At 36.8% G+C, this 18,549-nt stretch overlaps 1 protein-coding gene across 4 annotated transcripts; it reads left to right on the top strand.

The window, feature by feature from the left end:
* Positions 1 to 195: 195 nt before the first annotated feature.
* LOC125276732 (lactoylglutathione lyase-like) lies at positions 196 to 18,097 on the top strand. Of its 4 annotated transcripts, XM_048204550.1 has the most exons (7): positions 231 to 367; positions 12,132 to 12,370; positions 13,626 to 13,708; positions 15,359 to 15,499; positions 16,630 to 16,697; positions 17,282 to 17,371; positions 17,685 to 18,097. In XM_048204550.1, exons 2-7 carry the CDS (start codon positions 12,290 to 12,292, stop codon positions 17,774 to 17,776), a joined length of 555 nt encoding a protein of 184 aa, XP_048060507.1. In that variant the 5' UTR covers positions 231 to 367; positions 12,132 to 12,289; the 3' UTR covers positions 17,777 to 18,097. The 4 variants fall into 4 exon arrangements, with proteins under 4 accessions (XP_048060505.1, XP_048060504.1, XP_048060507.1 ...); XM_048204549.1 differs by lacking the exons at positions 12,132 to 12,370; positions 13,626 to 13,708; positions 15,359 to 15,499; ... (1 more) ...; positions 17,282 to 17,371; positions 17,685 to 18,097 and adding exons at positions 5,730 to 5,845; positions 5,963 to 6,988 and having other exon boundaries at positions 282 to 367; XM_048204548.1 differs by lacking the exons at positions 12,132 to 12,370; positions 13,626 to 13,708; positions 15,359 to 15,499; ... (1 more) ...; positions 17,282 to 17,371; positions 17,685 to 18,097 and adding an exon at positions 5,966 to 6,988 and having other exon boundaries at positions 196 to 367.
* Positions 18,098 to 18,549: the final 452 nt, after the last annotated feature.

Here is an 18,549-nt window from a genome sequence, read left to right as displayed (position 1 = left end):
TCCTTTTTAGTTTTGTTTTCCTTTTTTAGTTTTTCTCCATTGTTTACATTTTTCAAGTTACACATACAAGAACTGCTCTCTGAATCTGACCAATTTCAATCATAACCTGAACTCCGTTAATACGCTATTTATAAAATTATATTTTGCTTTAAACGTCGTATTCTTTTCCCACCCAGATTTTTTGCAAATCTATTAACTGAGCAATGCATTCAGTATGTTTTGATGGCAGATGGGGGCAGCACTGACTCTCTTTAGTTCTGCTCACCCATCCCCCAATCGGTGAAGTGAAGAATGAAATGTCAAAAGTTGGAGATGCACATTACTGCTTCAGACTCCGAGGATGTTCCTTTGAACACGAACATTGCAAGTAAGTGCTTTATGATTAAGATTTAAGATCATTGACCAGTGTTTTTCAGATTAATCTTGTAAACTTTAAAGTGAAAATTAGGTAAAACAATATGTGCATTTACGTTAAAATCTATATTATGTGTATAAATGGAAAATATGGCTGGGTGGACAATATCGATTTTAATCGATCTTCATTTTAATGACCTGACGTCCCAACAATCGATCAATTATGCGAGTTTTCTGTTGATTCGTGAGAAAAAAACTTTTTTTAACATTATTTGTAGCCAACTTGCCATCCAACAATCGCAAAAAGCTTTGTTACGTTTGATATGAAACAAAGTCGCAGCTTTCATTTTTTGTCACTTTTATCACGAAATTCAAGCAAAAAAAAGTCCTTTTGACGCGTGTCAGGTTGCACCCAGCAGACATTGGTCCGACGGAAATGTCGTGTCCCTGGCCAAAAATAGTCGCGGTACGACGGCATGGATCTGGTGTTCTTTTTACTTATGAACAATTTATGCAAGAATTCTCTTTTCCAGTCCCCCCAAGAGAATATGCCATTGTGTTTGGTGCATTTCCCCTTAGTAAAGTCTGGCCCTAAAGGTTCTTTAGACTCTCCTCTTTTTGACAACACTAATTTATTTGTTGACCAAAGTCTTCTCAATACCATGTCAAACAAAGACATTCGTTCAATTATTAATAGATCTCAGATTTCTCTACCTGCTTGTGTGAGATTTGGGAATAACATATTTAGTGATATAGAATGGGAAGAGTTTTGGCTTCTTCGACAAAAATTCTTCTTATCTAATAAAGTTGTTGAAGTCTCTATTAAAATTATCCATAGTTGTTATCCGATAAATTATAAACTTGCTAAATTTAACAATAGTATTTCACCCAATTGCTCTTTTTGCCTTCAGTATGAAGAAATGATTAATCACTTGTTTTGGGACTGTCTTCTGGATTGATTTTTCAAATTTTGTTAAAAAATATTTATATCCAAACTTTTGTATAACCCCAAAAATTGTGTTTTTTGGTTATTCTTTGAATTTAGACCCTTCTCATTGTAAATTTATTATTAATTTATTGCTTTATTGTGCTATATTTTACATTCGTAAGTGTAAATTTTCAAAGAAAACTCCATACTTTTTTATTTTCAGGAAAGATTTTGATATGTAAACTCTTTAAGACACTCTAATAATTCTATTGCATGTAAGACTCTTTCATGGTGTAAGTCTTTTAAGCTAACATAGTTTGCTTTTGGAGTATTGTTTGTAGCCCTCATTGTCTTTTGTTCTTTGTCTTTGTAATTGTATTTGTTGTTTTCTATTGCATAATAATAGTAAAAAAAAAAAAAAAAAGGATGGCATGAATTGGTAAAAATACCCTATATCCTCCTGACTACCAGAAAAAAGTTTTGTGAATTTACTTAGTATTTGTTTTTATGTCATTAGATTGTTTAGAGCATAAGAAAAAATGGGAAAATAAAATGTTTGAAAAATGATATTTTATTCATATTCTCTGTAGTGGACACCAGGACTATTTTAAAATAAAATAAGATATGAATAGACATGAAATAGCAAAAACAATGGAATTTTTTTTTTTTTTTTTTTTTTTTTTAAATCACCAATCAATTTTTAGGTTTCAGTTTTTTTTTATACCAAACTTTGTCTAAAGATGAATCTCAACTATTTTATGAAAGATATAACAGAATGATTTGATATAACATTTTGCTTTATGCAATATGTGTGTAAAGTGGCCAAGTTCCATTATATACAATGTATCTATATGCTGTATGTAATTTGCATATTAATTGTTCTTGGAGCAACACGTAATGGAAAAATAAGTGTAATAATGGGAGTAATAATTGGCAAGATTTTCATAATAATATCTAATATTTTATAGGAATATTGATGTATCATTTCTTTCCCTATTCACTCCCAAAATGCTTGATAAACATGACTTAAGTCCTGGTGTCCTCTACAGTGGACATGTATAAAATCAATGTCCTGTAACAGAAATCATATTTTGATTAGAAACCCCATAACATTTTCCTGAAATGTCGATTTATGACAAACATTTTAAAAATTAGTCAGATGTAAATTATAATAACAAAATAATATAATACCGTAAAACTTCAAATAATAGCCGAGTCCCAAATAGACGCCTGTCTCTTTTAAACGCCTGGTGTGACGACAGGTTTGGGTAAATAAAGGCCGGTCTCAAATAGAGGCCTGGTCTGTTTTTTTAGTATCGGGTTGCTTGCGCGCGCGTGTGTGTGCGAGGGAGAAAGAGGAGATAATATATTTCATTAACTTCGGGATGTTATCATTAGGTATGTGGCCTGACAGTAGCTTCTGATGGAAGTGAGGATCACCTTATCCATTGTTTCAAAGAGGGAGAGCCGTGCGCATCTGGGCGAGAGCTGTTAGTGCAAGCAAGGCAGGCAGAGTTAGCGGAGGCTGGAGAGGGAGAAGTGGAGGAGAGCGACGTGGAGGAGGAATTCGCCAATTAACTTGTAATTGAGGATCGCGGGGATGATGATAGTGATGAATAGAGTAATTTTCTATCACATGATTGCAGTTGTTTTACAGGGTAGCCTTCATTCTTTCTTGTTGATATGTTTCGGGCAACAAGTTCATATGCTCGATGGATTTTAGCGGTAACTTATATTGTTCTGCCCATTGCTGTCACATCGTTTCGTTTTTTATGCTGCCAATAATCTAAGACATTTCTTACACTAAATTATTTGTTAAACACATTCGTTTAGGGGTAACTTGTATTGTTCTGCCCATTGCGGTCACATTGTTTCGTTTTTTATGTTTATTTTTTATGCTGCCAATAGCCAAAGACATTTCTTACATTAAATGATTTGTTAAACACATTCAAATTAATTATAAATAAAACGTAATATAATGTGGTAACCTCCTACTGTCATGCTTGAACATCTCAACACTAAATTAAAGGCCTGTCTCTTATAGACGCCTGTCTCAAATACAAGCCGGTGCAGTTCGGCGATTTGGGTAAATAGAAGCCCGGGCTATTATTTGAAGTTTTACGGTATTTCCATAAGGGTGTTAAATTTGATCACTAAATTAATGTCAGCCATTTTTAAAGACCAAGTAGAGGGAGTGGTCATGGTGAAACCTCCGAACATTTGCTATCTCTGAAAAGCCCTGAATGTGCTCTTTACAGGACATCCAAACTTAAAACTGTGACATGTAAGGTCTCAGAGGAATTTGCCAAAATATAATGTCCTCGCTGGTAGTCAGGAGGATATAACATTTCCTAAAAATGCATTCAGATACGTTTGCACATGTCTACAATTCTCTGGGGTTGCATGTATAATTGTTTCTTTGACTTTTAATTTTTAGTTTACAGTTTTTTACAGACGCTAGGACACATTTCTCAATACTTAGGTCACTTTTGCAAAACTCTTCACACAGTTCTCCTAACCAACTTTCAGCTTGGCAAAGCAGTTCATTTCACATTCAAAATGCACTACAACTACCAAAACACTTAATTCAGGTCTCAAATCAACTCATTCTTCCAGAGCACTAGCAAAGGTTGACAGCCGACAAACCCACTTTGTCACCCACAAAACAATGACCTAAAAAACACTAACAACATGTAGCATTATACAGTGTTTTCTTGTGTAAAACAAGGACACATCTCTGCTTATAATTCACTGCAATATATGTTACTGGAATGAATCAGACATGATGCAGAATTCGTCAATATTTTATGTTGTTTATTTATTTTTATAATTTTTTATAATTCCAAAATACAAGAATTTGTATACACACCATCCACTGATACAGATACAATTCAAATGTTTTTATAGCATTTAATTTTAAGATTTAAAATATATTTCATTAAAATATTACTGTAGGAATGTAGCAAATTGCTGTCTTATTCAGTTTTGTATGTTGTTATTGTTTTGAACATAAGTTTAACAGTTTTGAAAACAGTATGTAAGCATGTGCAAATTGGCCTGTACGTACAAAGAGTTTTGGCAGTTGTTGTGTCTGAGTGAGAAAAGAATTCATGAAATTTGAGAGATGTAGTCATTGAATGCATTTTGTGCCAAAGCAATGATAATTGATCCTCAGTTTAGCCCACATAGACTTCTGTTGTGCTCACTGTGTGAAGAGTTTTGCAAAAGTGACCTAAGAATTGAGAAATGTATCCTAGCGTCTGTAAAAAACTGTAATATATAATAATTAATTAATTAATTAATTAATTAATTAATAAGATAACGTCAAAGACATCCGTTCAAATTTCATTCTGGAACTATTTTTCAACCATGATGGGACTTGTCGGAGGGACGTCTTTTCAGCGGTCATTAAATGTCCAAATGTTTGCTGGGCAGTAGCCGACTCAAATCAAGCGGCAGGTGAAACCTGTTAATGCGGCCATAAAAGAAAGCATTCTATGTTCTTGAATGGTACAGTTACAAGATTTTAATCATCTTTATATATGGGTTTTTAACATCACATTTAAATGGTTGTGTGGTGTGTGACAAATGTATTAAAGTACAAAAATTACAGGTTGTTTCATAAAAACTGCAATATGGACCTTTCACAGAAAACCTTGCTTTTTGTTTGTAAATGCACCAGAAGGATGGCTTTTCCATTGCGCTTGCATTTTGTGTCTTTTACAGCATTCAAAAAATGCAGGACCAAATAGACCATTTTTTCTTTTCGTTTTGGTTCTTTGTGCCTATTTTATTTACAGAGATTCACGCGTTCTCTGTGAATGTCGCCGTGTTTTTAGAACACCTCAACACATCTGTCTAGTGCATGTTTGCACAGAAAAGTCATAGACAAGTGCAGAGGATTGCAGGAACACGCGTGTGAACGGCCCCTAGTCATACATATACCGGTACAGTTGCTGAGAGATGGTTAGTTTTTAATTGTAAGCTATCAATAATTTTGTAATAATTGTATCAGCATTTAAAAAATAGATTTTCCATCGTGGTTACGATTAGAAAATTGTTAGACCCAAGAATCGCAATGGAAATGATTTCCCCCCAGCCCTATCCCATCAACTTTGAACTAAAACGGTTAGTTCACACAAATAAGAAATTTCTGTCATTAAGTACTCACCCTCATGTCGTCCCAAACCCGTAAGACCTTTGTTTGTCTTTGGAACACAAATTAAGATATTTTTGATGAAATCTGTGGGTGTCTGATCCACACATAGGCAGTAATGACATTGCACCTTTTGAGGTCCAGAAAGTTACTAAAGACGTGACTACAATGGTTCAACCTTAATATTAGGAAGCGATGAGAATACTTTTTGTGCACAAAAAAAAAAAAAAATTACTTTATTCAACAAATTCGTCTGTCCCCCGTCATACTGCTACGCTATTTTCGTTGCAGAGCTTCAGTGTTTATGTCTGAACGCGGGCTCAGTATTTTCCGGCCAATACCGAGCTGCCATTCGGACGTAAAGTCGACAAGACATTGTGCCCAGGGGCTTCTGAATTCTTAATCCGGTCCTGTTCACATAAACACACAATATTTATATTCTTTCTTGCAACTTTGAGTTTGCCTATATACAAGTAAGGAATAATTATGAGTGTTTTATTTCTCAATTCAATCTGTTTCTCCAGTAGTTGCCATTTCTCTTGGTGTCCCGACTGCATCAATATGAAGCCTGTGATCAAAAAGGGGGAGTCTAATACTGAACAGGAGTGTTCTTCACAGACCCCTGGTAAAAAATTCAGCTGTAAGCTGTGTGGCAAGGAGTTCGGCCGCAGCACACATCTGGCATGTCACATGCGAATACACACGGGAGAGGCTCCGTTCATTTGTGAACTCTGTGGGAGAGGGTTTCGTCGTGCGGAATGGCTTAAAATGCACAACACCATTCACACAGGTCAGAAACGAAAGAGCGTGAAGAGCTTCAGTTGCGATCAGTGTGGGAAGAAATTTAGTGGCTCCACCGCACTCCAAAGTCATTTGTATAAACACAGAGGCGAGAGGCCGTTCGCCTGCGCGTACTGCGACAAGACGTTCTTCAGTCAGACCAATCTTAATCGGCACCACACAGATTGTCATTCTGAAAAACAGTTCTGTTGCCCCCTGTGTGGAATCGGATTCTCACGCCGCACGACGCTGCAGAAACACATGCGGATTCACACTGGAGAGAGGCCTTTCTCCTGTCCAGACTGTGGAAAGACTTTTCCTTATAAATACTCCTTGGATATGCATTCTAAACTTCACTCAGCCAAAAGTTGATGTGATGCACATTCATGCATCACTTGAATTTATGATAGTCTACTGTTTATTCTTATTTGTTTTCAGCTATATCCTTCTTATATTGACTGTTTGTACCTGCATGATGCCAATAAAAAGCATTATTACAGTACTAAAGACAGTTATAGTAAATCACATTGACATATAAGCATATAACCTTTCAGTCTCATATTTCAAGAAAAACAGTGGTTTCACAATAAATTGTGTAAGGTTGCATGTACAAAACACTCAAAATGTATAATCATACAGTGTAAGGCATGATTGATCTCTGCAAGTTCAAATTTTGTGGCAGTCAATCAAACAATCATATTCTTGTACAAACCCAATTCCAAAAAGGTTGGGACACTGTACAAATTGTGAATAAAAAAGGAATGCAATAATTTACAAATCTCATAGACTTATATGTTATTCACAATAGAATATAGATAACATATCAAATGTTGAAAGTGAGACGTTTTGAAATGTCATGCTAAATATTGGCTCATTTTGGATTTCATGAGAGAAACACATTCCAAAAAAGTTGGGACAGGTAGCAATAAGAGGCCGGAAAAGTTAAATGTACATATAAGGAACAGCTGGAGGACCAATTTGCAACTTATTAGGTCAATTGGCAACATGATTGGGTATAAAAAGAGCCTCTCAGAGTGGCAGTGTCTCTCAGAAGTCAAGATGGGCAGAGGATCACAAATTCCCCCAATGCTGTAGCGAAAAATAGTGGCGCAATATCAGAAAGGAGTTTCTCAGAGAAAAATTGCAAAGAGTTTGAAGTTATCATCATCTACAGTGCATAATATCAGAGAATCTGGAACAATCTCTGTGCATAAGGGCAGTGTTGGGGAAGCTACTCTGAAACTGTAGTTTGACAAGCTACAAGCTACTCATAAATTAAAGTAGTTAAACTACAGTCAAGCTACTCTTTTGAAAAAGTAGTTAGCTACACTACAAGTTACTATCAAAAAGTAGCTAGCTACATTGAAACTACTTTTAATTTTTTTTTTTTTTTAAATGACATAGCTTATTACAAATAACTGAATAACTGTTAATGAAGAATGTAAATGTTTGGGGTTTAAAACAAAGCAATGCACTACAATTTTGATTTCAAAGCATACCGTTTTATTTTGTAAACTATCAAAAGTTACAATACTCAAATGTAGCCTGTATCTCACACTGACTCTCTTTGCACGCTTTAAAGAATACATTAAGAATTTTAATATAAGTTTTGTTTTTCATGCTATGAGAGGATGGACCACCAGTTGCACTCTTCAGTTTTAGAAGTGATTTCTACATATAAATGCAGGATTCATGCTCAAAATTGCTACCATAACCATAACACGGGACAAAAATATGCAATAATAAGAATAACAATAAGCAATGTAAATGCAGACTACAAAAATATTAGAATTTTTGTATCAATATTTTTGAAATTCTATTCCAATTATTTGTAAAATGACTTAACATCTTAAATGTCTCACTGTACATTGCTATACTTATTATAGTGGAGCCGTTGTTTACACATTACACCTGCACTTTACTATAGCACCCTCATTTATTTCAGAAGCACCCTCAATGATTTGATTCTGGAACCGGACCTGCACTTAAACCAAACCAGAACTTAAATTGGATACACAGAAAAATACAGGTTGAACTCACAGCACATGCAGTGATAAAGCTTTGAAATGCGAATCATGCACTTCTCACGTAAACATTCTTATACCCGAGCAACCGATTTTATTAGATCAGCCTTTGCCGTGTGATAAGCGCACTAAGCTATAATGCGATTTTGTTTTCTGTTCAGTTGACGGATGCTTTGCCAATGCAATGACGCAAAACACCGCGTTAGTAATCTTATGTTCATTATAAAACTGGCGGGACAGATTAGACTAAGGTGGGTCACCACTGTAATAAAATAGTTCGCATACATTTGATATAGACTGCAATAAAGCAGTACAATCAATTTAAAAAGGCTGTTATCCACCTGTATGTGCTTGAAGTCTTTGAAATTAAGCGTAACCTTTACTAATCGATTCGTGCAGTGTGAAACCCACTCCTGTTCTTTACATAATCATCCAGGGGCGTAGTTTGTGGGGGGGTGGGGAGAATATTGTACCCCAATATTCAAAGCCATCAGTTACAACCCTCCCAATACAATACAGCCATACCAATGTTCAACCCCCCTGTAACACAGTTCGTAAATATGGGAAGAAGGAGGTGGGAACCGGCGAACATTCAACAAAACTTTAATTCCAAAATAAACAAAGAACAAAATGAAAGTAATGCCAGCAGACCCTCGCGGACGTCTGCCGGCCACACAAACATAATAAAACGTAAAATAAAGTCCAGGCCTGGTCCTCTCTCATCCTTCACAGTCGTCGCTCCTCCTTTTATGCTCCCGGAGCTCCTCCGTGAGAGACTCAAGGCCGGTGCGCCTCCCAGGTGATGCTCGTTATCACTTGCGTCACCGGCCTCGCGCCGTTCCCTCACAGCTCTCGCCCGCCCTGGTCGCCACACCCCCCAAAGTTGAAACCAAATCTTCGCCATTGTAATCATCAGACAATCTCTTCTCGATTAACTGCTGATGAACTGTTAAAGCCGCAAGATGCATTATATAACAATAGATGGCGGTAATGCACGGTTTTAGTTCGTGATCTGAAGACGCTGTGCTGCTTCAAAGCATTGCAGGTTCATCAGAACGCAAAACGGAATGTAGCTTATAGCTTTTGGTCGCGCTACACCGCTACTTGCTGAAAAATGTAGTTAACTATGTAGTTAACTTTTAAAAGTAGCTGAACTACATACAAGCTACTGAAAAATGTTAAACTAGTAGCGCCGCTACATGTTTAACTCAACACTGCGTAAGGGTCAAGGCTGGAAAACCATACTGGATGCCTGTGATCTTCGGGCCCTTAGATGGCAATGCATCACATACAGGAATGCTACTTTAATGGAAATCACAACATGGGCTCAGGAATACTTCCAGAAAACATTGTCAGTGAACACAATCCACCGTGCCATTCGCTGTTGCTGGCTAAAACTCTATAGGTCAAAAAAGAAGCCATATCTAAACATGATCCAGAAGCGCAGGTGTTTTCTCTGGGCCAAGGCTCATTTAAAATGGACTGTGGCAAAGTGGAAAACTGTTCTGTGGTCAGACGAATCAAAATTTGAAGTTCTTTTTGGAAAACTAGGACGCCATGTCATCCGGACTAAAGAGGACAAGGACAACCCAAGTTGTCATCTGCGCTCAGTTCAGAAGCCTGCATCTCTGATAGTATGAGTGCGTGTGGCATGGGCAGCTTACACATCTGGAAAGGCACCGTCAATGCTGAAAGGTATATCCAAGTTCTAAAACAACATGTGCTCCCATCCAGACGTCGTCTCTTTCAGGGAAGACCTTGCATTTTCCAACATGACAATGCCAGACCACATACTGCATCAATTACAACATCATGGCTGCGTAGAAGAAGGATCCGGGTACTGAAATGGCCAGCCTGCAGTCCAGATCTTTCACCCACAGAAATCATAAAAAGGAAGATGCGACAAAGAAGACCTAAGACAGTTGAGCAACTAGAAGCCTGTATTAGACAAGAATGGGACAACATTCCTATTCCTAAACTTGAGCAACTTGTCTCCTCAGTCCCCAGACGTTTGCAGACTGTTATAAAAAGAAGAGGGGATGCCACACAGTGGTAAACATGGCCTTGTCCCAACTTTTTTGAGATGTGTTGATGCCATGAAATTTAAAATCAACTTATTTTTCCCTTAAAATGATACATTTTCAAACATTTGATATGTCATCTATGTTGTATTCTGAATAAAATATTGAAATTTGAAACTTCCACATCATTGCATTCTGTTTTTATTCACAATTTGTACAGTGTCCCAACTTTTTTGGAATCGGGTTTGTATTTTATTTTTAAGCACACTATGATTAATTTGCATTGAGCTATGCAAAGCGAAATGTACAAACAGCCAACAAATAACATTTAAAAAGTTAAATTCAAAATGAAAATCAAAAGCTACCCTATCCCCATTAATCTACGTGAGCTCTATCTTCTTTTCATTATATACTTTGGAGTGGTTCTTGAACTTTGGGGATAGTTCACCCAAAAATGAAAATTCTGTCATCATTTACTCGCCAAGTTGTTCTAAACCTGTATGAGTTCTTTGTTCTGCTGAACACAAAAGAAGATATTTTAAAGAATGTTGGCAACCAAACAGTTGCTGGTCCCCATTGGCTTCCATAGTATGAAAAAAAATTACTATGGAAGTCAGTGGGGACCAGAAACTGGTTGCCAACATTCTTCAAAATATCAGAATAACAGAACGAAGAAACTCATAGGCCCTACAGGTTTTGAACAACTTGAGGGTGAGTAAATGATGACAGAATTTTCATTTTTGGGTGAACTATCCCTTTAATCAGTATACTGATTATATTATATAATATATAATTACATAATATATCAATTATGACCAATATCAAGTCCTCCATCTCCTAGGCAAACTAAACGATTGGTCATGCAGTGTGATACAATTGCATTAACTCGTCAGTTTTAAAATATTTTTCTAATATAATTTTCATTTGCATTTTTATTGACTTAATAGCTAGTTTGTTTTTTCCTAGTCATGTTTGCTAATAAGACACTCAAACGCCATTTAAAGGGATAGTTCACCCAAAAATGAAAATTCTGTCATCATTTAATCCCCCTCAAGTTGTTCCAAATCTGTATAAATTTCTTTGTTCTGCTGTACACAAAGGAAGATATTTTGAAGAAAGTTTGTAACCAGGCCGCTTTAGGGCACCATTGACTTCCATAATAATAAAAAAATACTATGGAAGTCAATGGTGCCCCAAAACTGTTCAGTTTTCCACATTCTTCAAAATATCTTCCTTTGTGTTTAACATAACAAAGACATTTATACAGGTTTGGAACAACCTGAGGGTGAGGAAATGATGACAGAATTTTAATTTTTGGGTGAACTATCCATTTAAGCTCATTTATTGCCATGGAAGTTTAATTTCATCAAGAGTAAATGGAAAATAGATTAACTTTTTAAAGTTAAGCAGGTGTGTTGCTGTATTTTAAACCTAATATTTAACGTTCAATAGCCTATCTGTATACCTGTGTAACATACAATCGCACACACACATATTTGCACGTACGTTCGGTGGCAGTACATTTTATCAGATTTTTGGAATATATAATTTCTAGCTCTCTTTCATTTTACACACAGAGCTCAAGGTACCTATAAGTTCACTCAGAACACAGGATGTGGTTCTTGTGTAATCTTACAGGATGTGTAGCCTAAATGTGCTAGCCACAGAATCTACATGACATTTATAGTTTCTCTTAGTTCATTAACCCTTTTCTTTCTACAATTCTTCCTCCAACAAATATTGTAATGTAGAGTCTTTTTTAGCTGATGGGACGAGAACACTCAATTTCTCTTGACATATACAGTAAGCATCATTTCAATACATTTATGTAAACACACTTTTACTGAGAATTGTTTCGCCCTCTGCAGGAAGGAAAGAAGAACTACAGCATCTAAGTTATTTCAACGCCCCTCCCACAGTCACGTCACGCCGCCGACGTCGTGCGCTATGACCACGCCTCCTGCGCGGGATCCTTCCGTCGGACTGTCAGTTGTCTAGTCACCATCAAGCCGAAGCACACCTAAAAATGACCGAGCCTAAAACTGACCAAGGGCTGACGGACGAAGCAGCCGCCGCTGTATGTAAAGAAGGAAACCCCATCACTAAAGTAAGACGCTGCGTTTTAATCCCAAACTAGGGCGAGACTTTTAACTCAAACACGAAGATCGTCGCTCATTATTTCCATGTTTTCCTTTATTACTCAGAGCACTGCAAGGAAAATAGTGCGATTCAGAACATCTATCTGATGTTGCTTTATAGTTATTTATTCGCCTTTATGTTAATTACTCAACTGACTTTGATTAAGTTTGTATGCGTAAGTGCTTTATTGCTTAGTCATGTGGAAATGACATTAAAATAGACTTTTATCCTGTATGTGACTGTTACTGCAGATTGATTTGTTACTAACTTATATCAAGTTACATTTACATACAGAATCAAGTCTATTTTAATTAACTTAAAGTTACTATAATGACCTTTGACATTTTACACAGATAAAATATTGACCTGTGGCTCCTACAAGTTTCACATACAGAGCAGTATTACCATAAGGACACACAAACTTTAGGGAATATCAAGGAATTGTATTGTAAACACCATTCTTTGAAAAGTCATGTCATAAACAATCTTAAACTAAGATATGCTATAAAATAACACCTATATCAAGAGAGCTGAATCATAATTAATAACAGATAACATCCACAATGTAAACATCTACTAGAGATTCACAGACTGATGTTTGATGCATTTATAAAATGATAAACTACTCTTATTTTTTTTAGCTGAGCTGCTAGATATTACAGAATGACCAGATATGTTGGACTATAGGGCTGGGCGATATATCGCATGCGATTCTCACGCGCATTTCGTCAATAAAGCCGGTTCCCTGATTACCGCTAAATCGCCATCACCTGCTTTCAAATGGTGCGCCATTTAACAGACAGAGCCGTAGTTCACTGATAAGCCACGCAAATATCGCGTTCATTATCGAAGGCGATTCATCTGCGATATGAACGTGATATTGCGTGGCTTATCAGTGAACTACGGCTCTGTCTGTTAAATGGCGCACCATTTGAAAGCAGGTGATGGCGATTTAGCGGTAATCAGGGAACCGGCTTTATTGACGAAATGCGCGTGAGAATCGCATGCGATATATCGCCCAGCCCTATTGGACTATATTTTTAAAAGCATCATGCACAGCCTGAAATGGCATTGAAAGCATCACCTTATTATTTTCAACTACAAAATCACTAATGAATAAGTTAAATGTTATATAATGTAATGCGTGAGGCTGCATGACATAAATGGTTATTTTGGTTATAAAATTACGCTCTCACCAAAAGTTATTCATCCCACTGCTGTAGGACTTTATGATGCAGCAGACAATGCTGCGGGTTAAGGATCCGGTCAAATCCCTGGATTTCTACACGCGTATCCTGGGAATGACGTGAGTGTACTGATGTAAAAGATCGCATCTCTCAGCACTGAACTTTTTCTCTAATAGAAATGTGAATTTAGACTTGGTCTGATTTACTTAATTTTCATTAGCCTGGTTTTGCAGACAAAGCTTAAACCTAGTCCCAGACGGATGTCTGAGCTGTCTTAAAGGTGCCGAAGAAGGCTTTTTCACAAGATGTAATATAAGTCTAAGGTGTCTCCTGAATGTGTCTGTGAAGTTTCAGCTCAAAATACCCCATAGATTTTTTTTAATTAATTTTTTTAACTGCCTATTTTGGGGCATCATTAACTATACACTGATTTTGGCAGCGCCACCCCTTTAAATCGCGTGCTCCCTGCCACACGAGCTCTCGACTATATTACAGTGCATTTACAAAGTTCACACAGCTAATATAACCCTCAAATGGATCTTTACAAGATGTTCGTCATGCATGCTGTATGCATGCTTCGAATTATGTGAGTAAAGTATTTATTTTGATGTTTACGTTTGATTCTGTATGAGTTTGAGGCTATATGCTCTGTGGCTAACGGCTAATGCTACACTGTTGGAGAGATTTATAGAGAATGAAGTTGTGTTTATGCATTATATAGACTGCACATGTTTAATAATGAAAATAGCGACGGCTCTTGTCTCCGTGAATACAGTAAGAAACGATGGTAACTTTAACCACATTTAACAGTACATTAGCAACATGCTAATGAAACATTTAGAAAGACAGTTTACAAATATCACTAAAAATATCATGCTATCATGGATCATGTCAGTTATTGTTGCTCCATCTGCCATTTTTCGCTATTGTTCTTGCTGGCTTACCTTGTCTGTGCACAGATCCAGACGTTAATACTGCCTTTTAGGGCTGGACGCCATCACCTGCTTTCAAATGGAGCGCCTTTTAATAGACAAAGCCGTAGTTCACGGAGAAGCCACGCAAAATCGCGTTCAGTATCGAAGATGAATCGACTTCGATACTGAACCCGATTTTGCGTGGCTTATCAGTGAACTACGGCTCTGTCTATTAAAAGGCGCTCCATTTTAAAGCAGGTGATGGCGATTTAGAGGTAATCAGGGAACCGACTTTACTGACGAAATGCGTGTGAGAATCGCATGCGATATATCGCCCAGCCCTACTGCCTTTCCTTGTCTAACGCTCGAACATGGGCTGGCATATATGCAAATATTGGGGTCATACATATTAATGATCCCGACTGCTACGTAACAGTCGGTGTTATGTTGAGATCCGCGTGTTTTCCGGAAGTCTTTTAAACAAATGAGATTTATATAAGAAGGAGGAAGCAATGGGGTTTGAAACTCAATGTATGTCTTTTCCATGTACTGAACTCTTGTTATTTAACTATGCCAATATAAATTCAATATTTAATTCTAGGGCACCTTTAACTGAAAGCAACTTGCACTGATATATCATAAAATATGTCAGTTCCATTGTTTTGTCTCAAGATGTACACTAGTGCTGTTTTTTTTTTTTTTTCCATAGAAAGTTTATAAAAGCTATTTAAATGTCTGTGAAACCAGGCCATTACTTTGTAATATCCAAATGTGTTATGCATGTAGAATTGTTTTGCATTTTAGTTAAATTTTGGCTCATAATAAATAGATATTGAAAAATTGTGTTTATTATAGGCTGTTACAGAAGTTTGATTTCCCCTCCATGAGATTCACCCTCTACTTTCTGGGTTATGAGGATAAGAAAGAAATCCCTGCAGATGTAAAGGAGAGGACAGCATGGACATTCTCCCGCCGAGCCACCATAGAGCTGACCCAGTAAGTACAGAAGTAAAACCTTACTGATCTTTAGATATCAGAGTCAGCCATTTAAAAATATATACAGGTTGACACCTAACCTTCTGCATAGAGTAGAAAAAGCCCTTTAACATCCTTACCGCAGACTAGGGCTGCACGATCAATCGCACGATAAGAAAAATAACATTGAAATTGCACTTAAACATGATTCTTAGTGTGATTTTTAAATCGCAAAGGCTGTGATTTTTTTATTTTTTATTTTTTTTATGCGCAGCTTGTCAATGAACTATGGCTTCAAATGCTTATAATGTACATTTGATAAAGCAACACGTGTCAAACATCTTTCCAGACATGAGAAGCATTTATTAACATCTTGTCCAACAAAGGACAACATTTAATACAATTCTTTTTACTCTAAACTCACTTCATAATGACAGTTGAGCATCCTTCTGTGAGATTATGTGGCTTCCTACACAGAATAAGGAAGTTGCCTGTTTTTTTTTAGTCATGTTTAATCAGCATGTTGAATCGGTGTCGGGCCATTAGTGAGAGCGAGAACTCTGATTGGCTGTTCGCCTTAGCGAACAAGTCAGTGCATGAGAATAAAAGCTAAAGTGATGAAGGCGAGCAAAGAAGTCAAGATGGTACAGACAGTAGACTTATAATTTTACATCATCTTCACTGAGCATTCCAGTGTGCATTTTCACAATAACATGAGCCAACTAGAATGAAGAAATTGATCAGAATGATTGATATTTAAAATGGTAAGCAAGCGCTGCTTTGTTTATGGTTTGTATATCTGCAGTCCTAGTTTCGGTTTCCCTTTTTTGAATGATGAAAATACAGTATTGATACCTGCTGATATAGATAGTTATTTCCTTACATGAAAGTGCAGAAGGCACATGCTAGTTGACAGTCGCCTTTAGGCCTTTTGGTGTGTTCAAGTGCAGCTTTTTGACTGAGATGCAGCCGAGGCGACAAACACAGCTTTTGTCGCCACTAGTTCTTTGATGTTGGCTTGGTGTGTTACAGTGTGTGACGTAAGACCTGAATTATGTCATTGTAAAGCCTGTAATACTGAACTTCTGAAGTCCAAGGTCTGAAGCTATTTTCATGTGCCTTTCTGTATTTTTCTTTTCTCTTTTTAACAGTAACTGGGGCTCGGAGACAGATGACAGTTTGTCTTACCACAACGGCAACTCAGACCCAAGAGGCTTTGGTAAATAATAACATGCATAACATCAAATTCTCCAAAGCTGTTCACCAAGCTTACGATTACATTTCATATTTTGAAATCACCAATGGAATCTGACATCAGCTGTCTCCTTAAATTTTGTTTCCAAATGCTCAAATCATGACAAAAAAACTGCATTTTTCAGGCTAGACCAGCCAATGCGCATGTGCAGTTATAAGCGTTCGTCTCAGAACACTGACTGTTTCTATAGCAACCGGAGCTTCTGACAGCAGCTGCAGTGATGCAATGGCTTTACCAATCAGCAATTGGCTCTTTTATATATAGAAGGCGGGACTTATTCCGTCATATTGCGCATTGCAATTTCTCTGTTCGTAGTAATATGAGTGCACCGTCTTTGAATATCTAAAGTCTTTGATAAAACACAGCTATTAGACTAATCAGAATCAAGGACTGGAACTAGCCATTTTATAAACAGAAGTAAATAAAATAATTGGTGTTGCATTATTTTATATTGTCAGAAATATCATTGCAAATATGTGCAAGTATAGTCCTAGATAAAAGGAAAATTAAATATCCTTAAATTACATCAACCTAAATATTTATCTTAGGACATATTGGAATTGCTGTGCCAGATGTCTATGCTGCCTGCAAGCTGTTTGAAGAGAATGGAGTGACCTTCGTAAAAAAACCTGATGATGGTAATTTCTTTTATATTATCCTATGAGATTATTTTAGTTATGTAATGTTTCACCATCAATAACAAAATAGCTAAATTTTCATTTCTAAATATGTTAGTCTCATGGAATGCACAAATTTATTTGTGTGTTTACTGTGTTCTCAATAGCAAACTCTTACTATTTATGCAGTATAAATAGTGTGTAATGTGCACAGTATGCAAATGTTGCATGGCATAACTGGATAACTTTTTTATTTGCATAAAATTGGATTGAAAATGCAAAATAACCGTTTTTGATCTCCAAAGACTTTATTTCCATTATGTCTGTCTTGCAGGTAAAATGAAGGGCCTGGCCTTTATTCAGGATCCCGATGGTTACTGGATTGAGATTCTCAGCCCCAACAACATGGTGTCCATCACTTCTTAAAGACTGTTGTTACGCTGTGACCTGATCAGAAGATACTAGTTATTAAACTCAAGGACAGTTGGGGATCAGAAAGGATGATTGCTCTGTGCACAGTGAAGAAGGGCAATCTTTATGTATGTCAGCGGCAGTGTGTTAGACATCTGGTAGGCTGAATGTAACGGTATAATGCAACAATATAATTTGACACCTTTTGAAATGATGCGGTCCTCCATAGAGTCGAAGCTTAAAATTCTAGTTTATTAAGATAAAATAGTTTTTGAATTGATGAAGTCCTAACACTAAAATCCTTCCATAATTTGTTAAAATAAAGCAAAGAAAGTATTTTTGTTGTGTCACTCTTTTGCTGACTTTGAAAGTACAATAATATCATTGGCATGTGCCCTATAGGGAGCAATAAGATTTCTATGTGTGAAATACTTTGCAGGTTTGAACGTGTCAGGACATGTGGTTAACAATGAACCAGGTTTAAGAAGATCAACTGCTCAAACAGGTGACCATGCATTAAAACGTGACTTCAAGCTGAGTTAGCTGGCAACAAAAGCTTGAAAACGTCAATGTGACGGTTGGTGAAGGTGAAGAATCTCGCTGGGGAAGGATCCAGCCAGTTTCTAGATTTGTGTTATGATAAAGAATGCAGTTGGTATCCTCGGAATTCATCCTCTTGAGGATCTGTGATAATAAATGAAGTTTCGTTTTGATTAGATTGGTGTCTATCTTCTAAAGCTGTTAAAGTCTAAAAGCAGAAGAGAATTTGCATTTTTGAGCCCTCTACG

This window comes from Megalobrama amblycephala, linkage group LG10 (assembly GCF_018812025.1).
Source record: "Megalobrama amblycephala isolate DHTTF-2021 linkage group LG10, ASM1881202v1, whole genome shotgun sequence".
NCBI classification, from domain to species: domain Eukaryota; kingdom Metazoa; phylum Chordata; class Actinopteri; order Cypriniformes; family Xenocyprididae; genus Megalobrama; species Megalobrama amblycephala.
Note: the sequence above shows the minus strand (reverse complement) of the source record. Positions and strands in the feature narration are given on the sequence as shown.

What these genes read in the sequence shown, in the direction of transcription:
- LOC125276732 (XM_048204547.1), top strand. Translation starts at nt 297, where the DNA reads ATGTCAAAAGTTGGAGATGCACATTACTGCTTCAGACTCCGAGGATGT. An exon ending in TTTGAACACGAACATTGCAA is followed by an intron (nt 368 to 5,962) that starts GTAAGTGCTTTA and finishes CTGTTTCTCCAG; the next exon opens with TAGTTGCCATTTCTCTTGGT.